The sequence below is a fragment of the Triplophysa dalaica genome, chromosome 12, assembly GCF_015846415.1.
Source record: "Triplophysa dalaica isolate WHDGS20190420 chromosome 12, ASM1584641v1, whole genome shotgun sequence".
Classification (NCBI taxonomy): Eukaryota; Metazoa; Chordata; class Actinopteri; order Cypriniformes; family Nemacheilidae; genus Triplophysa; species Triplophysa dalaica.
Window position 1 is genome coordinate 9181296 of NC_079553.1, and position 19231 is coordinate 9200526.

Sequence of the window (19231 nt, forward strand, 5' to 3'; positions counted from 1 at the left end):
CCTAATAGGACAGACCTAGTGAATGGTGATTACTTAGGACAGTTTTTTTGGTAGGTGGGCCCCTTCTTTGGAGGGCGGTGATGTAACCTCAGTCAAAGGTTTTTGGACCATACTCTTGGTTGTCACCTCATAAACATAAGAACCCTATTCACTTGGTTTCCAAAAAATCCCATGCAAGGCAAATATCCATATTTAGTGACAATGTTTATTTACACTTTTTGAGGGGATGAATGAGAAGTTTACGCAACAATGGCAGAAAAGAGTGAAATTAAAATGTCTTCTTCCTCACCTGGCTCTTCTTTTTTAACACCTGATTGAGTGTCATGTGACCTCATGATCTGATTCTCTCCACTATTTAGTTCTCTTGTCGTTTGCTGTCTCCATCCCAGGCTTTATCCCTTCAGCCCTGATCTCACTTCATCCCCTCCAATCCTTGCCTGCCCATCACAAAAGCAGCAGAGAGTTTACAGACACAGAGAGAAAACGTGAATGAAACACATTTGGCTTCGAAAAAGACCAGTGGATGGACGGAGAGCTGAAAAGAAACAAGAAACACAAGTGAAGTTGAGTGGAACAGGTAGGGAACTTTTCCACTCATTCTGTTGTATAATTTGTGTTTGTTAACAAACATTTTTTTTAATTCACAAATATAACCACGTTAGAACTGTAACAAATTAATTTGAGAAAATTCTTACATTAGGCCTGACAAGACGACATTTGTATGTATTTTTTCATTATATAGTATACAGCGATGCTTCAGGCTAAATGTATTATCATAAAAATTCAAAATTCAATGTTGAGACACAGTTTGTTAATTATATATATTATATATAGCAAGGAAGGTTTAAAATGTTATTTATTCAAAATTATATAACTTCATATTAGTCTAAACAATGTTTTTCTCTTTAACAAAGTAATTTGCAAAAAAGGTCCAGTCAACATTCAAATGAACCATAGCAAGCTCTCCGTCTATCTATCTCTCTACCCCCCACATCTCCCCCACCATCCCATGCTCTTATCCAGATGCAAAGAGCAGTCAATAATCGGATGAGAGCAGATTTGATTCAAAAGGCCTCCCTTAAAATCTCAGCTCTGGATTTAAACTCTCTCTCCCTCTCTCATTTATTTATGTTATTATGGTGCTCATAGTGGTATCGATCATAGCGTTCCCATTGTTTAGCTAACACTTATGACAGCAGAGGACAGGTAAAAACCATCATTTATGTACCGAGTTGTCAATAAGTTCATGCGTATTAGAGCAGTTCCCTCCCACCGGTCCACCTCACTCCCATCCACACCCTTCTGTTCTCAGGCGCTCTCCTATCAAACAAATTTTAGGCAAAAGTCATTTGGTCATGAGAGCTCAGGAGAGACACAAAGATTCGAAAAACATTTACTAGGAAAAGGAAATAGTTTTAATTAATCTGGTTGGAATTGATAAGGTAAGACATAACTTTCAAAGACTTAAGATGTGTGTTCAATAATTCAGGATAGTATGTTATTTGGTATTTAGGCAATGCTGTTGAGAAATCATACTAGGACACAATTATACATTATACATGTGTGAAAATAAAAAGTAATTGCTGATATCGATGATGTCTGTCAATATTATTTTGTCTACAAAGAAGTTGAACTTAAAATTTTCATGTGACTCTATAATATCCATCTATATGTAAAACGGGATTTCATTTAAATTTAATAAATGAGAAATGGCGAGGAATTGTCAGAATTTCTGTTGTAGTTTTACAAAATCCTAAAACAGATTTAAACTGAATTTTCAATCCTACCACCCACTGTATTTATGAAGTATGTAGTGTAATATGACTGCGTATGAGAAAGTCTGAATTATAACTCTAGAAAAAGCTGTGTATTGTACAACATTGTCCAGGACACTTTATCTTTGTATGTTTGTGGCTGTAAGGTGGTGCAAGTGAAATGTTTGCATGCGCCCTTATTTGTGAGGATTTGCAAACCAGGTTAGGGAAACTTTGAATTGCAAATATCTGTTGAAGGGGCAAACGAAGATATATTTCTATGAAAGAGAAAACAATGACCTCTACCCACAGCCAGTAAAATAAATCGCATTGCCATAATCAAAACAACAGCTGTGATTACTGTACTGTGATTACAATGAAATGACTAAAACATGAATAATTATTCTAGTAATTCTCCCCCCCAGATTTGTTTTTTGCTCAACTGATCTCACTTCCTGTATCTGTGCTGTGTGTGACAACATCTGACGACTGTTGCCATGGGTGAAATGGAGAAACTGCGAAAGGAGGCCGAGAGTCTGAAAGATCAGATCACTGTTAGTATGAAAAATATGTGTCAAAACCAAAGTTACAGTAAAACTGTTTAAAACATTTTAATAAACAATTTAGTACCTTGGAACATCCTTTGTATAGCAACCTTGAGCTTGGGAAAGATGCTTTATAAATAAAACGTGTTATTATTATAGAACATTTGATATTACATCACAAAATATAGAAACATTTTACAGATTCATTGTCAGAGACTTCATTCTTCTTTTACTTCTCAGCAAATGGAAATTGTTTGCTCAACGAAAGCTCAGAATGCTCTTTCGAGCTATCATATGATGTGGTCTGACATCTGATGTCTTTGCTATCTAGGCAGCTCGTAAAACAGTGCAGGACCTCACACTACAGGATCATACATCTGGGACATCTGTCGTGGGACGTGTCCAGCTGAAGATCAGAAAGACATTGAGGGGACACCTGGCCAAAATCTATGCCATGCACTGGGGGGGCGACACAAAGTAAACAAATCCAAATTCAAACATACTCATGTGATGAGTGTTGGGTAGATGTGCTCAAGGCGACACATTGAATATCTTGTCGTGTGTTCTTTTATCTTAATTTGGGATGCAAATCTGAAGTAATGCGGAGGTTGGAAGGCTGTAAAGAGTTTTTTTTCTTTGTTGTAGCTGGAAGTACAGAATGTGCTTTTGAAGTATTTCCCAGAATTAATTTCTGTTTGCTTTCTTCCCATTCTCTCTCAGACTTTGTGTCAGTGCGTCTCAAGATGGCAAATTGATCGTATGGGACACTTGCACTACCAATAAGGTAACAGCCTGAGTCTCAGAAAAGATCTTAAACATTGATAATTGTTATTGGTAAAAGTACAGTCAGCAAAATCAATCCAAACACAAGGCAAGCTTTTGCTTTAGCCAGCTGTTGTGTGCATTTAAATGCAAATTATTTCTGGTCACGGCTATTAAGAAAATCAGGACCCACCAGTGGTCAAATTTGTGTGCGAGAGGGAGGAGCCGTATTGAAATGAAATGAAGGCTGAAAGTAGGGCTGAAATGGTTTGTTTATTTTAAAACAGGGCACTGACTCATTGCCATATAAGTCAAACATGCATTATACAGTGATTGTGCCCCGACTGTGATGTAGGTGCATGCCATCCCACTGAAGTCCTCATGGGTGATGACCTGTGCATACGCACCTTCAGGAAACATGGTTGCTTGTGGAGGACTTGACAACATGTGCTCCATCTATAATCTGAAGGGCAAAGATGGCAGCGTTAAGGTCATGCGTGAGCTTGCGGGACACAATGGTAATGTCAATTCATAAACGGAGTAGCCTAAAGTTGCAGGCTGTACATTTTTTAAAACAAAATAAACAAAATAAGTTTTTGATAGGGCTGCAGGAAAATCGAAAATAAACTGCACACGATTTAGCATCTATGATTTTTTTGTAAAGCTTGTCTGTAAAGTACAGTTAAATGCTGCTGCATCTGAAAGCCAGGGTGTACTAATTGTGCAGAAACTCCAAATAAACGCTGCAGATGTAGTATCATAACACACATCTTTCCAGGATATAGACATCTTTCTTACACTGTTCTTCAAACTGCCTCAGGTGTTTTAATGACAATAAAGCATATTTATAATCATTATGTTTAAAGGGTATTGCTGTTTCAAATGCACGACTCAAACTTGCAATGCTTTCCTACAGAGCCGTGCTCGCAGACAAACTGTGCATTGAACATAATCGCAGACACTCCATTATCATAATTGCTTTAGACAGGTCGATTTACGTGATATTTAGCGTTAACCATGATTTATCGTGCATCCCTAGTTTATGAGTATTTATATTTAAAAAATCATTGCTCAAAACTGTCTCCTTATTCTACCCCAATTTACATCACTAAGCTTAAAATAAGCATTTTTAAGTTAAACCCACCAAGTGGAAGTTCACAGGAAATGACAGTTGAACACCATTTGACGTCAACCTATTTAAAGATCAATATGTATAGTAATGTGTAATTTTACGTTTCTAACAAATATGGCGATAGAGAAACAAAAGTTACGATTGAACCTTTAATCTGAGCTAACCCGCATTTATAAGACGCCTCTCTGGAACATTTGATTTTGGACGTGTTACATAAAGAAAGCAAATATTTATGTATTTAATAAATCTATATGGCCTTAATGTATATGTTATTAATAAAAACATAAAGAATATTTATGAAAAATTGTTAATTACCTTATTTGGTAAGTAACTGTTCATTAGTGGAGTAATGTACAGGTAAACATTTCAATATAAACCCTATCAGATGATGCAACATACTGTTGATACATTATGACTTCAGTGTCTGAGAAAAGTATTGGGAAGTATAAGCAATTAAACCTGCTATTTTGGGTGTTCTGTTAATCAGGTTATCTGTCCAGCTGCCGTTTCATAAGTGACAGTGAAATCATCACCAGTTCTGGAGACTGCACCTGGTACACAGTAATCGAGTTATTTAATTCTGATATTAATAATGAATTCAGATAAGTGCTGTTTACAGTGACAATACCTATGATCTTTTTCAGCTGTATGTGGGACATTGAGACAGGAACACAGAAGACCATCTTTGCCGGTCACCTGGGAGACTGTATGTCTCTGGGTATGGCCCCTGACTTTAATACCTTCATCTCAGGAGCCTGTGACTTCACGGCTAAACTGTGGGACATCCGTGACGGCCAATGCAGACAGACTTTCGCAGGTCATGAGAGTGACATCAATGCCATTGGGGTAAGAATGATCACCAAGTAAGCGTGAAATCCCTAAATCATGTCATAATCTTGAGTATTAAAATTTGCATGAATTTAAGTATTGCTCAAACCATAGAATTTGACTAAGGGTGTCGACTTGGTTTGAACATTGGGAAGCTCGGGATTGAAGTGTCAACTGTGTGTTTGTTTGCATTTCTCATTGTATTCATATTGGGGAGTTGCATTAGCTAGTTTTAATTATTTGGAGGATACTTCGTGCCAACCCCCCACCCCACCAGAACTACAAATCTGGATTTGACACCTTAAGCTTTTGAATCAACAAGCAAGCAACCATAATGCAACCAAATCTGAATCAAACCGTCTCAAAGCAGAATAAACAAAATTGTATTTACGTTGTTATAATCTATGCTAAATCATTCCTCTCTCTCAATCACTCCTCAGTTTTTCCCCAATGGTAATGCAGTTATCACTGGCTCAGATGATGCTTCCCTCAAGCTGTTCGACCTGCGTGCAGACCAGGAGCTCATGACCTTCCAGGACTCAAGCATCATGTGTGGAGTAACCTCTCTTGCTCCATCCTTTTCTGGAAGACTCCTTCTTGCTGGGTACGACGACTTCAACTGCAACGTCTGGGACACGCTTAAGGCCGAGAGAGTGGGTGAGTTGAAAGGAAGAGATAAGTTATATTACTATGAGTATTTTTGGCTTGCGGACTAGTCATCATTGCTTTTGTAATTCTGTTTGATGCTAGTGAAGGAAACGCACCTCAACTTTCTACAGCACACATTGTTTTTATAATAAAAAAATGTTGTCCACAGGATCATTGGCTGGTCATGACAACAGAGTGAGCTGTATGGGAGTAACAGGTGATGGGATGGCTTGCTGCACAGGATCATGGGATAGCTTTTTGAAGATCTGGAACTAAGGCGTCATCTCTGAGACATTCAATATTAGAAGAATATATCAATGACAGGGTAAAATGTAAAGGTGACAATTTAAACAGGACTATTGCAGATAGTTATAAGTAAGGGAGTGTGTTTGTTGTGCCAAAACACAACAAGAAGGGTTGAGAGAATGAAGAGATGGGCTGACTCATAGAAAAATCAAATAATAATACACATTTATTTTCAGGGACAGCTATTGCAAAAGTGGGTATTTATAAGACAGTTACCCATCTGGGGATTTCTGATGTAATCTATGGACAGGGTCATTATTAACACGAGTGTGTTAGAACACATTATCAATATAGCATATGAATTAAGACTTTCAACATTAGCGGAGTCAAGCTTACTGATATCTACATAACAAATCCTATGCTATCAAACCTGTATGACAGAGGTTGCCAAAATAGTTGCGCAAGATCTCTGATTATACAATTATTTAAATCTACACAGGAAAACATTTTCACTTTTATACAGTGTGGTTTACACACTATAAATAGATCAAAAAAGAGTTTAGTGAGATTGAAGCTTTTGATGAATTTAGTGTTAGTTTTTTGATAGCGCATAAATAGTATCACCATTTTTCTTTTCTGTTCTTTTTCTTTATTCAAGTCAATAAAATACTGAGACATTACTGACTCCATTTGTCTGCAAATCTGCTTTGAATCTTGGACTCCATGAATAATGAATAATTTGAATGGACAAATTTCAACATTTTAATAAGCAAAACAGATTTTTTTAAGTTAATGTAATGATACGATTCAGGACATCTTAAAATTACTATGCAGATGTGAAAAAGTGTGAATTTAACTTGTATATGCATACTTAGATAGACCACTTTGATGTAAACACTGGTCCAAAAGCACTTTCTGTTTCCGCTCAATTTATTTAATCTTAAATATATATATTTAAATCATGAAGATAAATGAAAAGAAATTAAGGTTTTTGATTAAAACATTCCAGGATTTTCTCCATATAGTGGACTTCAATGGACTCTGTTTGAAGTCCACTATATGGAGAAAAATCCTGGAATGTTTTCATCAAAAACCTTAATTTCTTTTCGACTAAAGAAACAAATACATAAACATCTTGGATGAAATCGGGATGAGTAAATTATTATGAAAAATTAAAAATGCATAACAATTTAAATTGGTTATGCAATTGTGTATTTTGTTTAAACTTTTGTGTAGTGTTAAAAAACTGAAATTGAAGTACTTCTGGACCAGTGTTGCATCATTGTTGTTTACATCATCCAGGAGGTCTATACGGGGTATTACTGTAACTTGGGCTTTTTCACAGTTTGTCATTCAAAGCAAAGACTTAAAGATCCCATCCATACGTCTCTCACATCAGCTCAAATATAATAAATGCGAAAATGCCAAATTTAAAATTTCAGCTTTATTTACATTAAAACAAAGTGTTTATGTACAGAGAAAAACACACACACACGAGAATAAGAACTATGTAAGAAAGAAAAGAATCACCATGTAGTTGAATTTAAATCTGCAAATTGTAATATACAGAGTGTTGGGCGAAATATTTCTGTACTGTACACTTCAGTTTATTCATTCTCCTTGTTGAGAGATAGAATCAGAGCCCTCCTGTCCATCTGACTGAGCCTCTGTTTTTCTGGTGTGGCCACTTTCAACTTCATCTGAATGAGAAACATTTAGAGATTTGTTTGACAATAGATTAAATCAAAGCGATTACATACTATGTGCATCTAAAAGGTGCACTAAGGTAATTGACAGATTTTCCATGTGTAGTTTACCTGTGAGTTACGGTCCCGGGGTGAATTGGCCTCCTTCAGGATGTGCAGAGGTGATCTTCCCTCACCAATCAGAACTTTATCTGAAAAATTAAAAATCCAGGCTATAACCACGGAAAAAACAAAACTCACCATTTCAATATAAAGTCCACCGTCACATAGACAGACGCTCACCTCTGGGCCTCTGTTTAGTGCGCACAACCATATTGTTGTTCTCATTGGTGGCTGGTTTCTTAGCAGAAAGTGGTGAAGGCACGGTTGTTTTTCCACGTGCTTGCACCCGTCTCGCTCGGACACCATTGGTTCCAAAGCCCACTCCCAACCATTGCGGTTTGAAAACAGCCTGACTCGGGCTGCGTGTATCAAACTTCGGGCACCGTATGCCAGACTGGACGGTTTCACCCTGGATTTTAGTCAATGGGCTGGATTTGATGGAGGTGATGGAAGGTTGAGGTGCAGAAGGTTTGGTTACCTCAGGCTGCTCGTGGCTCTCCTCTGGTGCAGCTGTGACCTGATAGAGACGGGATTTGAATCAGTCAATCACTTCAATATTTAAAGTCACAACGCATTTCAACAAACTCAAAAACATACCTGCTCTTCAGAAGTCAGTGTTAAGACATCATCCGCTTCGGAGGTCGCAACAGCTTCAGCAGCCGGCGTGCTGTTGTCTGTGGATCGTGTTGGGATTGAGAAACAAGCATAGGAGTGATCTTCATTCAGCTCACCCTCAGAAGGAGGAAGAGGAGTGAGAGGACGCTCCTCCAGAGACGACGAGTAAACGCCTTCACGACAGGCGAGAAGACTCACGCTCAGCTCCTTCCTCAATGGAGAATTACCAAGTTGCAGAGCATCCTCCGCCTCTTCCAGCGTGGGCTCGATGTCCACCTCCACTTCAGCCAGAGTTTCCCCAAGCAGCACAAATGGGCTGCTGCAAATGGAGCCGTAACCCTCTGAGGGAGAGATGACCAAAGGGGTGGACACAGCATCCGTAACAGCATTGATAATGCCCAAATTGTGGTGTTTCTCCAGGGGGAGAAGATGTTCGTTGGTGCTTGTGTCATTTTGCTCCTCAATGGATAGGCTGGGGTGCTTGGTGAAGGAGACGGGAGGAAGAGGGGCAGGGGAGGAGTCGCCTGTCTTGACATCATTGAGAAAGAAGGTGCTCAGCCGGCGGGCGAGAGAGGTGATGCTGACTGTCAAGGAAGTCAGAAAAGGACACGTCATTTTGAAATAAGATGTTTGCTTGTGAGATCTTAATGGTCACAAAAGAAAATAACTATTTGATTACCCTTTACTGGAGTACGGGTGACTCCGGGAGTGGGGGAGCGAGGGTCAACAAACACAGGCCCAACTGACTCCACCACAGGAAGAGGAGAGTAAGCCCCGCCCACCTACAGTCAAATACATTCAACGGTTAAAAATACTTGTGAGATGTACTGCTTACGTAGGGGCCGAGGCGTGCCCTGTTTTGCTTCAGAATCTGGTTTGAGGGAAAGAAAACGTGTTTACCTGAATAGGTGTGCGGTCTATATCACAGGAGGGTGAACGGGGGTCGGCAAGTCTGGCCACATGCGCTGCTTTTAGTCTCTGGATGGGATCTGGCTTTGGCGTTGAAGCTACAGACATCTTGCTTTCACTGGAACCCATTTTAATCGCTGTTTTGGAAATGAATATCAAATGATGAAAACACGCAATTGACATTTCATATAAAAACGTGGGTGTGCAGAGTTTATGTGTAAAAACACTTATAAATTAAGTACAATAAAGCAAAAATTCGGATCGAGCCTGAATAAACCACAAACCCACGTGCAGTTTTATCAGCTAATCATGTTTGTAACGTTTTGAGATACAGTTGTCGAATATATATTACTTTAATGTCTGCAACAACGGCCAAATAAAAAATAAGGTCATTGTCCAGTAAACAAAATCAAACTCACCTTAAAGATCAGCGTGTTTCGACCAGATATTAAAAAGTTCCCTTTTCTTCTGCTTCTTTCGCCTCAAGATCTGACCGAATATAACCGTTTCGTCCCAAACGTCTACAACAGACATACACTACACACAACTGTAAACTAACAATGATGTGAGTCCTCCACAAACTCGCTATTCAAACTCCGTGTGACTCGACCATTTAAATGGGCTGTTCTGTGTTTGTGGCAATTTTTAAACAGACCAATAGATGAGCGCTGGGGTTCCTGCCCCTTCGCTTCTGATTGGCTGAGCATGTGAAATGTAGGCGTGTGCTGCTTAACATAGGCGTGTGGTGGCGATTTGAAAAACAACTGCGTGTTGACGTCACTAGATTCGTATTTCGCAATTATTTACAGTTAAAAACAAGTAATAAAGTTAACTTATAATTCATATTTAGACTTTGCTATTTTGTGTATTTTTCTGAAGGATTTGTTTAAAAATGTCAAATGATGAATATCTTGTATATATTATAAAAAATATGAAGCGTAGATACATAAACTTAAGTAAATAAAATCTCCTCGTTTGAATAATGATATGATTTTTTAAGCTCAAGTTAACCATGGTATTTTTGTCAAAGCTTTATTGCTTGAATTACATACTACAATACACAATATGGCAGGTAGAATTTACAATTAGCAAATTATTTTACAGCGTTAGCAGACTTCCTATAGCAAAGAGTGCATTCAGACCTCTTGACTGAGACTCAGAACCTGTCCTTAGTTCACAAACTATCACCGGTATGACAATTAGGCTTGCAAGTCCTCCATGTAATTTCGTACTAGGACATATTCATAGCTCAACATTTTTCCACTCTGTGTCAAACAGGGGCAAGTATTTTTGAGCTCACAGTGCAGGTACTTTATTCGTCCCATATGAGATATATTACTGTAATAATAGCAAATAATAAGGATAATTGCAAAAATTGTGACCTTCAAGATGATAAAATGATAAAAACAATAACAAGCTCTATGTCAGTGTAAACCTGTGAAAAAGCTGTAGTTAGACTGTAGTGTAGTTGAACTTCATCCTCTGGCTTGTTGTGTTTATTGATGTACCATGGACTTTTTCCTCAAGCGCTTTAGTTCATTTGTCTGTCCATTAATTCAGGGCTGGGGCTGAACGGTCTTTTCACGGGCTTTTCACGCTCTTTCGTCCACTTTCATTTCTTCCTTACTTCTCATCACAGACAAAATCGTGGCCCCTTACTCTGTTGAAATCTCCAGTCTTGAAGTAAAAACATGTCTCTCCACACTCACATTCTATCTCCCTCCATTCCTTCAACCCCTCCACACTTCATTCAGTCTCTCCCTCTCTGTGACAGAAGTGCCTCATCAGCGTGTCCAGATCTCGCCGGTCAGCGGCGGCGTACAGTGAGCTTTCTCCCATCATGCTCAGCGCCATACGCAGAGTGGACCAGATGTTGTCTGACATCACTGTTACCGCTGCACCTGGTCCTAGACCAGCACCTCCCTCCCCATCTCCTGCAGCCTGTTTCTGCAGAGAAAGGGCCTCTAGGAAGTGCTCTACTGCCTCCCTGATCGAGAAAAAGGCATTATTGTTGTGTTATAGCAGATTTTGTGGCATGTAATTTAATGGTTGATTAAAATAAATAAATTGGGATAAATTTATTTCCTTCAGGAGATCTTAGTACTGGGTCAACCATGACTAACCTGTGGGCACCCAGATTGACGCAGCTGATGCCCAGGTTATATCGGCTACGTACAAAACCAGGCTGTAACTCCAGTGCTTGTCTGTAAGCAGCAACTGCTTCCTCTGAGTGGTTCCCATTAGCAAGAGTCGCCCCCAGCTTGTTCCATAACAGATAATCCTAAACATGAGAAAATAGGTAAGAATAAGACGCATATATAAACACCACCTGCTATGTTGCAGAGCCAATCAAATACGGTTACGGGTTACTATTAAAAATAACACAATATCAATAATCACGGTTATTAATATAACAGTTATTGTCAATACCAGTATACACCCCAATCTTAAATAAAGACTGTCGGTAGGTGATCCTGTCCAGAAATATCTTTTGTCATTTTTTTTATAAATCTCTTAACATCCTGATAGTAATCAAGAAGTTTAGTGGTCAAATAATATTTGTATAATCATATATCGTCTGTGAAGGCCTGGGACCAAAAAATCGGGTCCAATCAAAACGTTCTGGCCGAACACTGTGACTGGTCATGTGTACATTTTTAGCCAACGCATTTTGCATACCACTGCGCACCCTGTTCACGCAGACATTATACGTTATCAGCGCCGTAGAATGCTAACTGTGTCCATGTAGGGAGAATGACAGTCAAACAGCAACAAAAAAACTGTCCTGTAGAACCGACAACAAGTAAATCTACAAAACGAAAGTCAGTTTTTTAAAAAGCAGGGACGAAAAAATGTCTGAATCACGAAAGAGGAAAAACGTGAAATAACATTGGGTCAGATTGTATACATGGAGACCGCTCCGGCAGGCAAAGGGTCTAAAAGACAATGAACACATTGTCACATACTATGGTTGCTCTTTTTCTTTTGGACGGGTATGTACATGCTTTGTGAAGAACCTAATGGATTCAGTTTGTAATTCATTACGAAGATTTACAAAATACATTCATGTGTTTTGAGGAGGCGTAGCTTTGGATAGCAAATCGAATAGAGGGTGGTATTATAATTTCAGAGCTACCAGGCTTAAATTAGCACCTTTTAAAAAAAAAACACTCCACCTTTAATGGTCATTGCCAAAAGCAGGTGTAAATGGGGTCGAAATGTTTTGTGATAATTTCTTCAAACCATATCCACAGGTATGAGGTGCAAATGCTAAGCCTTTCTAAAACAGATCAACACCGGATGACCACCTCCTCACCCGTCAATCAACCATTGAGCTGACTGCGATCACAAGCACCCTGTTAAAAGGTGTAAACGTGTCCATCCCACCAGACCGTATGATCTGATTAGCAGAGACATATCTTAACACCAGGTGTAAACAGGGTTGTGATGTGATTAAACAGACCTGTGGTGTGACAGACAGAGCTGCTGTGAAACAGTCCACAGCCTTGTCATACTCTCCACTCAGGTTGAAGAGAACTCCCAGACCACACTGAAGCTCAGGGTCCACCTGTGTGGGATCAGCACCCGCTGCACTCAGAAACAATGACTGAACCTCATTAAACAGTGCTCTGTAGAAGAGAAAGAACAACACAGATGATGTAAGTTTTAATAAAAGACAACATTACCCCCCCACACACAACCCAGGACATTATACCACAAAAATACAGCCTATAGGATAAATTCAATAGTTAATTGAAGAATGTTACTCTGGCAGAAGGGATCCAAATCTCTCCCTCTCTTTGTCTCTCTCCCTCTCGCCTTCCCTCGCCTTCTCTCGCTCATGCTGCTCCAAGATATTCCGGTATTTGGGGTTGTGCCTCAACCAATCCCGAAGACTCTCGCAGGCCTGCCTGTGCAGTGACTCATTTGTGAAGCTCACAGCTAGTGCCATTAGGGCTGTTAGATTGTCCTTCTTTAGCTCAATACATCTGAACACAATAAATAAGAAATATACTCCATCAGATTTATACCAGACAAACTGAACTGCTTTGCAAACTGCAGTTATCATTTTTACCTCCGGAGGGCGCTGATAGCGGCAAACTCTTGCTCGTTTTCTGCCTGGCAGGTGCCTAGATATTGCCAAGCCTGCAGAATTATCACATACACAGTCAGCAGTTTTAAAGCCAAGAAACGCAGAACACAGCTAGAATCTCTTGAGGCATAATGTTTCATCAGTTTTTGGTTGAAGAGAAATAATTATTAGTATGTGGCTCTGACCAGTTGGTTGTCTGGTTGTCTCTGCACGGCGCTCTCAAAGAGTCGCACGGCTCCTGGAATGTCCCCTGCTTGCATTCTCTTCACACCCTCAGCAAATGGATCCTCGTGGGACATGTAGGGGTTATCTTCTTCAAACTGATATCCCTATGTGACGGGACAATCAGCATGAAAGAATGAAGTTTATAGCATTGTTTGATGCTGATAGTTTGGCTAGCAATAGTTGAATACAAGTTTTCGCCATGTGCACTTCGAAAAAAACTAAATGAATGGATTGTCATAATACAATACATTGGACACAGTATAAACTTCTTGTCATGTGATTATTGTCTAAGGGGAAATATGAATATGAACACTCCCTGAAGTGTCCAGATATTACGGTACCTTGTCATATGAGCTACTGAGCATCTGGTCAAAGTCAGAGAGCCAAGGGTGAGCTTCTGCATCCCTCTTTGCCATTTCCTCCCACTCCTGCTGAAGCTTCTCCCAGAAATCAACATCACTCTAAATTCACACAAAACAAAACACACAAACGCAAATCAATTTTTATATATATCACAATATTAAAGGGATACTTCACCAAAAAAATAAAATCCTGCCATCATTTACTCAACTCCGATGAACACAGAGAAAGATACTTGGAGGAATGCTTATGACCGAACAGATTTTGCCCCCCATTGACTACCATCATAGGAAGAAATACAATGGTAGTCAAAAGTGCCCCAGATCTGTTTGTTGTCCTACACTCTTCAAAATGTCTTCTTTTGTGTTCAACAGAACAAAAGAAATGAAAAGTCATTTTTCTTACTATGGGAGTCAATGGGGGGCAAGATCTGTTTGGTTGTAAGCATTCTTCCAAATATCATTCTCAGTGTTCATCAGGACAAAGTTTTTACAGATTTGGAACAACTCGAAGGTGAGTAAACGACAGAATAATTTTTTTTTTGGTGAAGTATCCCTTTAAGTTCAATTGTGAGTGTAAAATCTGTCTCACTTCCACTGCTGCCTTGGCCTGTTGAAAATCTGGCCCATAAGTTGCGAACTCATCCACCCAAGATTCTGCTGAATCTGCTGAAACCTACAGAGCACATCGACATGCCGGCCTGTTAGCAGTCTCCAAAATACAATAATGAGCCTGCAATGCTTAAACACTACTCAGCCAAAGGAAAAAGAACAACACAGATTGTGATGAATGAGAGTGGGGGAATAAAGAAAAGATGTATTGGAAGAAAGAAAAGATTGCCCAACAAAGCATGAAAAACGTCTCACCCTCATTCATCCATCTTTCCTCTAACTAAAAATAGCAAGCAATATTCTCTAAAGGTACCTTCGATAGGAAGTCGGTATGCTCTCAAGAGTTGCGAGCGGGGTATCAGCTGTAAAAGTCTTGTGCCGTGCTGTGATGCTGATTATAAGAGCACTATTTAATTAAAACAACGTCTCGAATGCGTACTTTGGGATAATTGTGGTTTGCTCGGCAGGGGCTAGTTAACAAAAATGACAAAACTAAACGGAAAGACAACTGCAGGGCTACTCCATTACTGTGTTCCTACCTGTCTGGTGAAAGTAGCCCATTGCTCTGCCTGTTTAGCTTTGATTTTGTCATTCATCTTTTTGGCCTCTTGAGTTTCCACGTGCACAGTCCCTTGCCCTGATTTCAGGTACTGAGCAGCCAGTATAGAACGGAGGGTAAGGAGGGGAATTTATGGATATTCGGTGTAAGATTGTTGAGCAAAGTGGGATATTTAGATTTTAGATATGGATGGAAGTTTAAAGGTTAAAATGTTGGGAGTCAAGATAAGCTTCCATGACCAAAGGAAAAAGGGGTTATTAACATTTAACTATTGCTTTTTTGAACCATAGGATAAAATCAAAAATATTGTTAAGAAACTAAATGAGATCAAATTTTTTAAAGCTAGTTTCAAGCAGAGCATAAACTTTGTCCTGGACATTTGTGATGTAATCATTTAATACCCAAGAGCACTTACTGGCAAAGACATCCAATATTCTATGTAGTTCTTCTGGCTAAATCTGCCTAGCAGCTCAAAAAGAGCCAAGAAGTCTGCCAGGAGGCTAAAGTGACACCCTTCAGAGCGTTTCCTCTACTGGAGGAGATGGGAAGGGCTCGTACCTGGTTGAGGCTGGAGGCCCAGTGTTGTGCCTCCTTGGCCTGTGTTCTATCAGTGAGCTCTTTTCCTGCTCTGTCCTCCACAGTCACACTGCCCTCGCCAATCTGCCTAATGAACCGCAGGAACTACACAATAACAACAACAACAACAACAACAGCTATTACACATCTACAGCTAACAACAAACACACACACACACACACACACACAAACATACAAGTCCACCACGGGTTTCTTGACAGTTGGATTCATTCACAAGTAAACCACAGGGAGGAAGGAAACAGCCAACGACATATAAATTTCCCAAATTACAGCACACGATAAAGCAAGAGCACAGTTAAACGACAGAGGAAACCAAAAAGGTGAAGCAATGACCATGAAAAGGTGAAAAACGTGACATCACTTTATCATTTGCCAGAAGACAAAATAAAATAGGATTTTTTTAAGAGACAGTCTACCCCCCAAATTAAGGTTTTTCATCATTCCAAACTTGTATGACTTGGTTTCTTCTCCAGAACACAAAAGAAGATATTTTATGGAACCAAATACACTGTCCCCCATTGACTTCCATTGTATGGACACAAAACCCCCAAAACATTTCTCATAATATGTTATTTTATGTTCCACAAAAGAGTCTTTCGGTTCTGAACAACATTTGGATGAATAAATGGTAGCACTGTTTTTATTTTTGGGTGAACCATACCTTTAACCTTAATCTCATATCATCCACATTACAAGGAGTATACTGTAGGTTCACAAAAGCTCTAAGATGTAAAGGGATCCACTGAGAACACATTAACCATTTATTTTAACTCAAGTGATGTCTCGTCACAGATAATTTTTGTGATGTGATATTCCAGAAAGTTCAACACTGCAATGGTTACACTTTAGTCAAAGTGTTCAACAAACTAATCAGATCATAAATAAGTTACCCAACTCATTTGTTTATGCATTTCAGGTGCATAATATAGTATGCATGTTTGGTCATCTATTTCTGTATGGACGTTGACTAAAGTGTTCTTGAAAACAGCCCACTGCTAGTGCAGTGACATGCATCATGTTCCTCTCACCTCTGTGTTCTTTAGTTTAGGATCTTCCACTTTGGCAAGGAGCTCGTTTGCTGTCTGCCTTAGTTCATCCCCTGCCTGATATTCTCGTGTCCTGGTCGGATCAACATATATTAGAGTTCGCACAGGATATAATGGGTGATTGTAACTCATTTTCAGAAGTCAAAACTTCATAATATAATATTTTCTCTGCACTTCAGTGCCCAAAGGATGTCTAAGGCTCTATCAACTAGTTAGTTATCCAATGTAGTTTAACCTTGTGTACTATTTCACACTACATAAAATACCATTCTTTGTCTTGCTCTCTATCTCCCAAATCTCCCAGCCACAACTTCTCTTCTGATTGCTCAAGGTACTCCTCTGCCCAGCGGCCGGGGTCTACGAGACAAAAAGAAGAGAACGGAGTGGTAGAGATACAGTATAATAGAGAATGCTTTAATAGAGAATTGATTTGCTAAGAATTAAGTTGAACTACATATAAATGTCTTAAACATATATTGACCTTCCACATCACTGATAAATTCTCTGGTCCAATCAGCATCAGCTGGATCCAGACCAGCCTGTCCGGGAGAAGCGGCAGAGTCAGCGTTAGAAAGAAACTCGGCCGCCCAATCACCAGACAGCGCCAGGGCAGCCACATCAGGAGCTGGAAAACAGAAAAAGTTATAACAAACAGGAAGGTGTAAAATATCTTTGTGGACGTGTGTATACCTACCTCTCTGAGGAGCCTGTCTGTAACTCTGTTGATCTATCTGTTGCATTTCTTCCAGCAGTTGGCCCATATCAAAACTGTGAGGAGGCCGTTGCGGGGCCTGTAGAAATTCACTCACCAGCTGCATTTCAAAAACAAGACAGCAGTCCATTAAGCCATTATTAAAAAGGATATAGAATAAACATTGGAACACAATAAGACCAAATACGCACCTCATCTTCAGTGGCTATTTCAATTGGAGTAGGGGGAATCTAATGGAAATATGGAGAGAGCAAATCAGAAAGAGAGTCTTAAACATTTAATCCAAAATAATTAACATGTTTAAACCCGCTCTGTGATATTAGTATCAATGGACCACAGTACAGTGTAGAGAAGTGTACAAATAATCAAGCGCTGTTTGTAACAGTTACATATTTTTAATAAAATTTCAATAGCTTACAGTGGGTGTTGATCTGTGTCTCCAAGCCCCTCCTTCTTGGGTCATGTGACCAGTTAGTTTCATGAGGGGATTGGCCGCCCCACATTCGGCTTCCACTAACTCCCGCATCGCCATGGCAATACAGAGTCAGACAAGCCCAGAATGACACTTCAGATATCTAAAAAACGAAAGAAATAAAAACATTAACATCACAACACAACACAACATAACACAACATAACATAACAACATTCTGAGAAGTTTGAGTCTTGTTCTCAACCTCCGTGCTGAGCTTTAACTAAGACACTGAATCATAAGCTTCATCCCTTCAGCATAAATCCAGCAGACTGAGCCACCTTTCCACTTGCATAAACATATTTTCCAACATTATGAAAGGATAACATAGATTTCATTGATCCTAAAAAAACTGGAACATTATTACTGAGCTTCTTTATTGCTATCCTTCTACAAAAACCTGTAGCAGAATTAGCTTAATTCTTATTAATAAACATTCAAAGTGTGTGACATTTGATTGAAAATGAATGGGAAATCGGCTAATCACATGCAAATCTTTTCATGTGCATAGAGAAATGCAACGTGACATACTATGTGTGCTCTCTGCTCTGATCATAGCAGATAGATAATAACGAGGGTCTTGCTCACACTTACTATCAGCGTAGCTACCTGATATTACACAGTGTAAACATTGCTGAACAACATCACGAGTTTCCTAAAATGTAAATATATGTTTCAGTATATCGTAACAAATCCGGATATCCGTTTAGCTCTTCAAAGCGGAGTCTGGAGTAACGTTAGATATGAACGGTTATCCTAGATAGCAGATTAATGGTTTATGCTGTTAGCTTACATGCTACATAAACTCATCTCACCTGTACAAGCGACGTTGTTACCTCTCCTCCCCTCCGTTAACTGATAATATGGCCGTAAAAACGACAGCCGCTAGCAGACTCTGCTAACCATACGTTTGAACGTAAACCGAACCCGTATTGTCGTTGCACGGAGTGTAAAGTTAAACGTTCCGCTGGTGATCGTCCTGTCTTTATTTACCTTTGCCCCTATGGCCCTCTGAAACAACAGCGAACCAGCCATACGAATCCACACAGTTCGCTCCGTCTATTCACCAACGGGATTTGCGTAAAACCAAACCGTTAAACTGTGCTAAGATCGGAGGCAAACAGCGCGAGATTTACGTAGAGCTTGCGTAAAATTTCTAAAGTGACAGCGCGTGGATAGAATGCAGGTTGATTACCTATTGTTTTAAGATCCAGCATGTTTGTTATAATTATGTATGGAATATGGGCTAAGGGGGTTTGTTATATTAATTAATATTAAAGACAATGTAAAAACAACATGGAAAGATCGTT

The 19231-nt window shown here is 39.4% G+C and overlaps 3 protein-coding genes across 6 annotated transcripts; 1 reads left to right on the top strand and 2 right to left on the bottom strand.

Annotated features, from left to right (window-relative positions):
• Window positions 1–448: 448 nt before the first annotated feature.
• Window positions 449–6557, top strand: gnb3a (guanine nucleotide binding protein (G protein), beta polypeptide 3a). 2 transcript variants are annotated; one of them, XM_056763424.1, is made up of 9 exons: window positions 449–577; window positions 2180–2308; window positions 2631–2776; window positions 3020–3083; window positions 3417–3579; window positions 4681–4747; window positions 4838–5039; window positions 5462–5678; window positions 5839–6557. In XM_056763424.1, the coding sequence occupies exons 2-9, from the start codon at window positions 2252–2254 to the stop codon at window positions 5943–5945; spliced, it is 1023 nt and encodes a 340-aa protein (XP_056619402.1). In that variant the 5' UTR covers window positions 449–577; window positions 2180–2251; the 3' UTR covers window positions 5946–6557. The 2 variants fall into 2 exon arrangements, with proteins under 2 accessions (XP_056619402.1, XP_056619401.1); XM_056763423.1 differs by lacking the exon at window positions 449–577 and adding an exon at window positions 1345–1442.
• Window positions 6558–7340: 783 nt separating this feature from the next.
• cdca3 (cell division cycle associated 3) lies at window positions 7341–9891 on the bottom strand. Its single transcript, XM_056763398.1, has 7 exons — window positions 9667–9891; window positions 9239–9384; window positions 9018–9120; window positions 8321–8922; window positions 7904–8240; window positions 7733–7812; window positions 7341–7615 (listed from the first exon to the last, which is right to left on the bottom strand). The coding sequence occupies exons 2-7, from the start codon at window positions 9374–9376 to the stop codon at window positions 7523–7525; spliced, it is 1353 nt and encodes a 450-aa protein (XP_056619376.1). The 5' UTR covers window positions 9377–9384; window positions 9667–9891; the 3' UTR covers window positions 7341–7522.
• Window positions 9892–10253: 362 nt separating this feature from the next.
• On the bottom strand, window positions 10254–19045 carry pex5 (peroxisomal biogenesis factor 5). 3 transcript variants are annotated; one of them, XM_056763379.1, is made up of 16 exons: window positions 18915–19045; window positions 17869–18025; window positions 17642–17680; window positions 17433–17550; window positions 17220–17363; window positions 17005–17095; window positions 16721–16811; window positions 15654–15776; window positions 14517–14600; window positions 13907–14026; window positions 13526–13669; window positions 13323–13393; window positions 13015–13236; window positions 12711–12876; window positions 11371–11528; window positions 10254–11234 (listed from the first exon to the last, which is right to left on the bottom strand). In XM_056763379.1, the coding sequence occupies exons 2-16, from the start codon at window positions 17980–17982 to the stop codon at window positions 10994–10996; spliced, it is 1926 nt and encodes a 641-aa protein (XP_056619357.1). In that variant the 5' UTR covers window positions 17983–18025; window positions 18915–19045; the 3' UTR covers window positions 10254–10993. The 3 variants fall into 3 exon arrangements, with proteins under 3 accessions (XP_056619357.1, XP_056619356.1, XP_056619358.1); XM_056763378.1 differs by having other exon boundaries at window positions 18737–19024; XM_056763380.1 differs by lacking the exon at window positions 15654–15776 and having other exon boundaries at window positions 18737–19021.
• Between the last annotated feature and the right edge of the window lie 186 nt (window positions 19046–19231).

Bases quoted from the DNA above. Each gene is read 5' to 3' on its own strand.
- gnb3a (XM_056763424.1), top strand. From the start codon at position 2,252: ATGGGTGAAATGGAGAAACTGCGAAAGGAGGCCGAGAGTCTGAAAGAT. The intron at 3,580-4,680 runs GTAATGTCAATT...TCTGTTAATCAG, and splicing joins TGAGCTTGCGGGACACAATG to GTTATCTGTCCAGCTGCCGT. The intron at 5,040-5,461 runs GTAAGAATGATC...ATCACTCCTCAG, and splicing joins GTGACATCAATGCCATTGGG to TTTTTCCCCAATGGTAATGC.
- cdca3 (XM_056763398.1), bottom strand. From the start codon at position 9,376: ATGGGTTCCAGTGAAAGCAAGATGTCTGTAGCTTCAACGCCAAAGCCA. The intron at 9,121-9,238 runs GTAAACACGTTT...ATTTGACTGTAG, and splicing joins TAGACCGCACACCTATTCAG to GTGGGCGGGGCTTACTCTCC. The intron at 8,241-8,320 runs GTATGTTTTTGA...CGTCTCTATCAG, and splicing joins CACTGACTTCTGAAGAGCAG to GTCACAGCTGCACCAGAGGA.
- pex5 (XM_056763379.1), bottom strand. From the start codon at position 17,982: ATGGCGATGCGGGAGTTAGTGGAAGCCGAATGTGGGGCGGCCAATCCC. The intron at 13,670-13,906 runs GTACCGTAATAT...CCCGTCACATAG, and splicing joins TCAGTAGCTCATATGACAAG to GGATATCAGTTTGAAGAAGA. The intron at 12,877-13,014 runs GTAACATTCTTC...TCTCTTCTACAG, and splicing joins TTTGGATCCCTTCTGCCAGA to AGCACTGTTTAATGAGGTTC.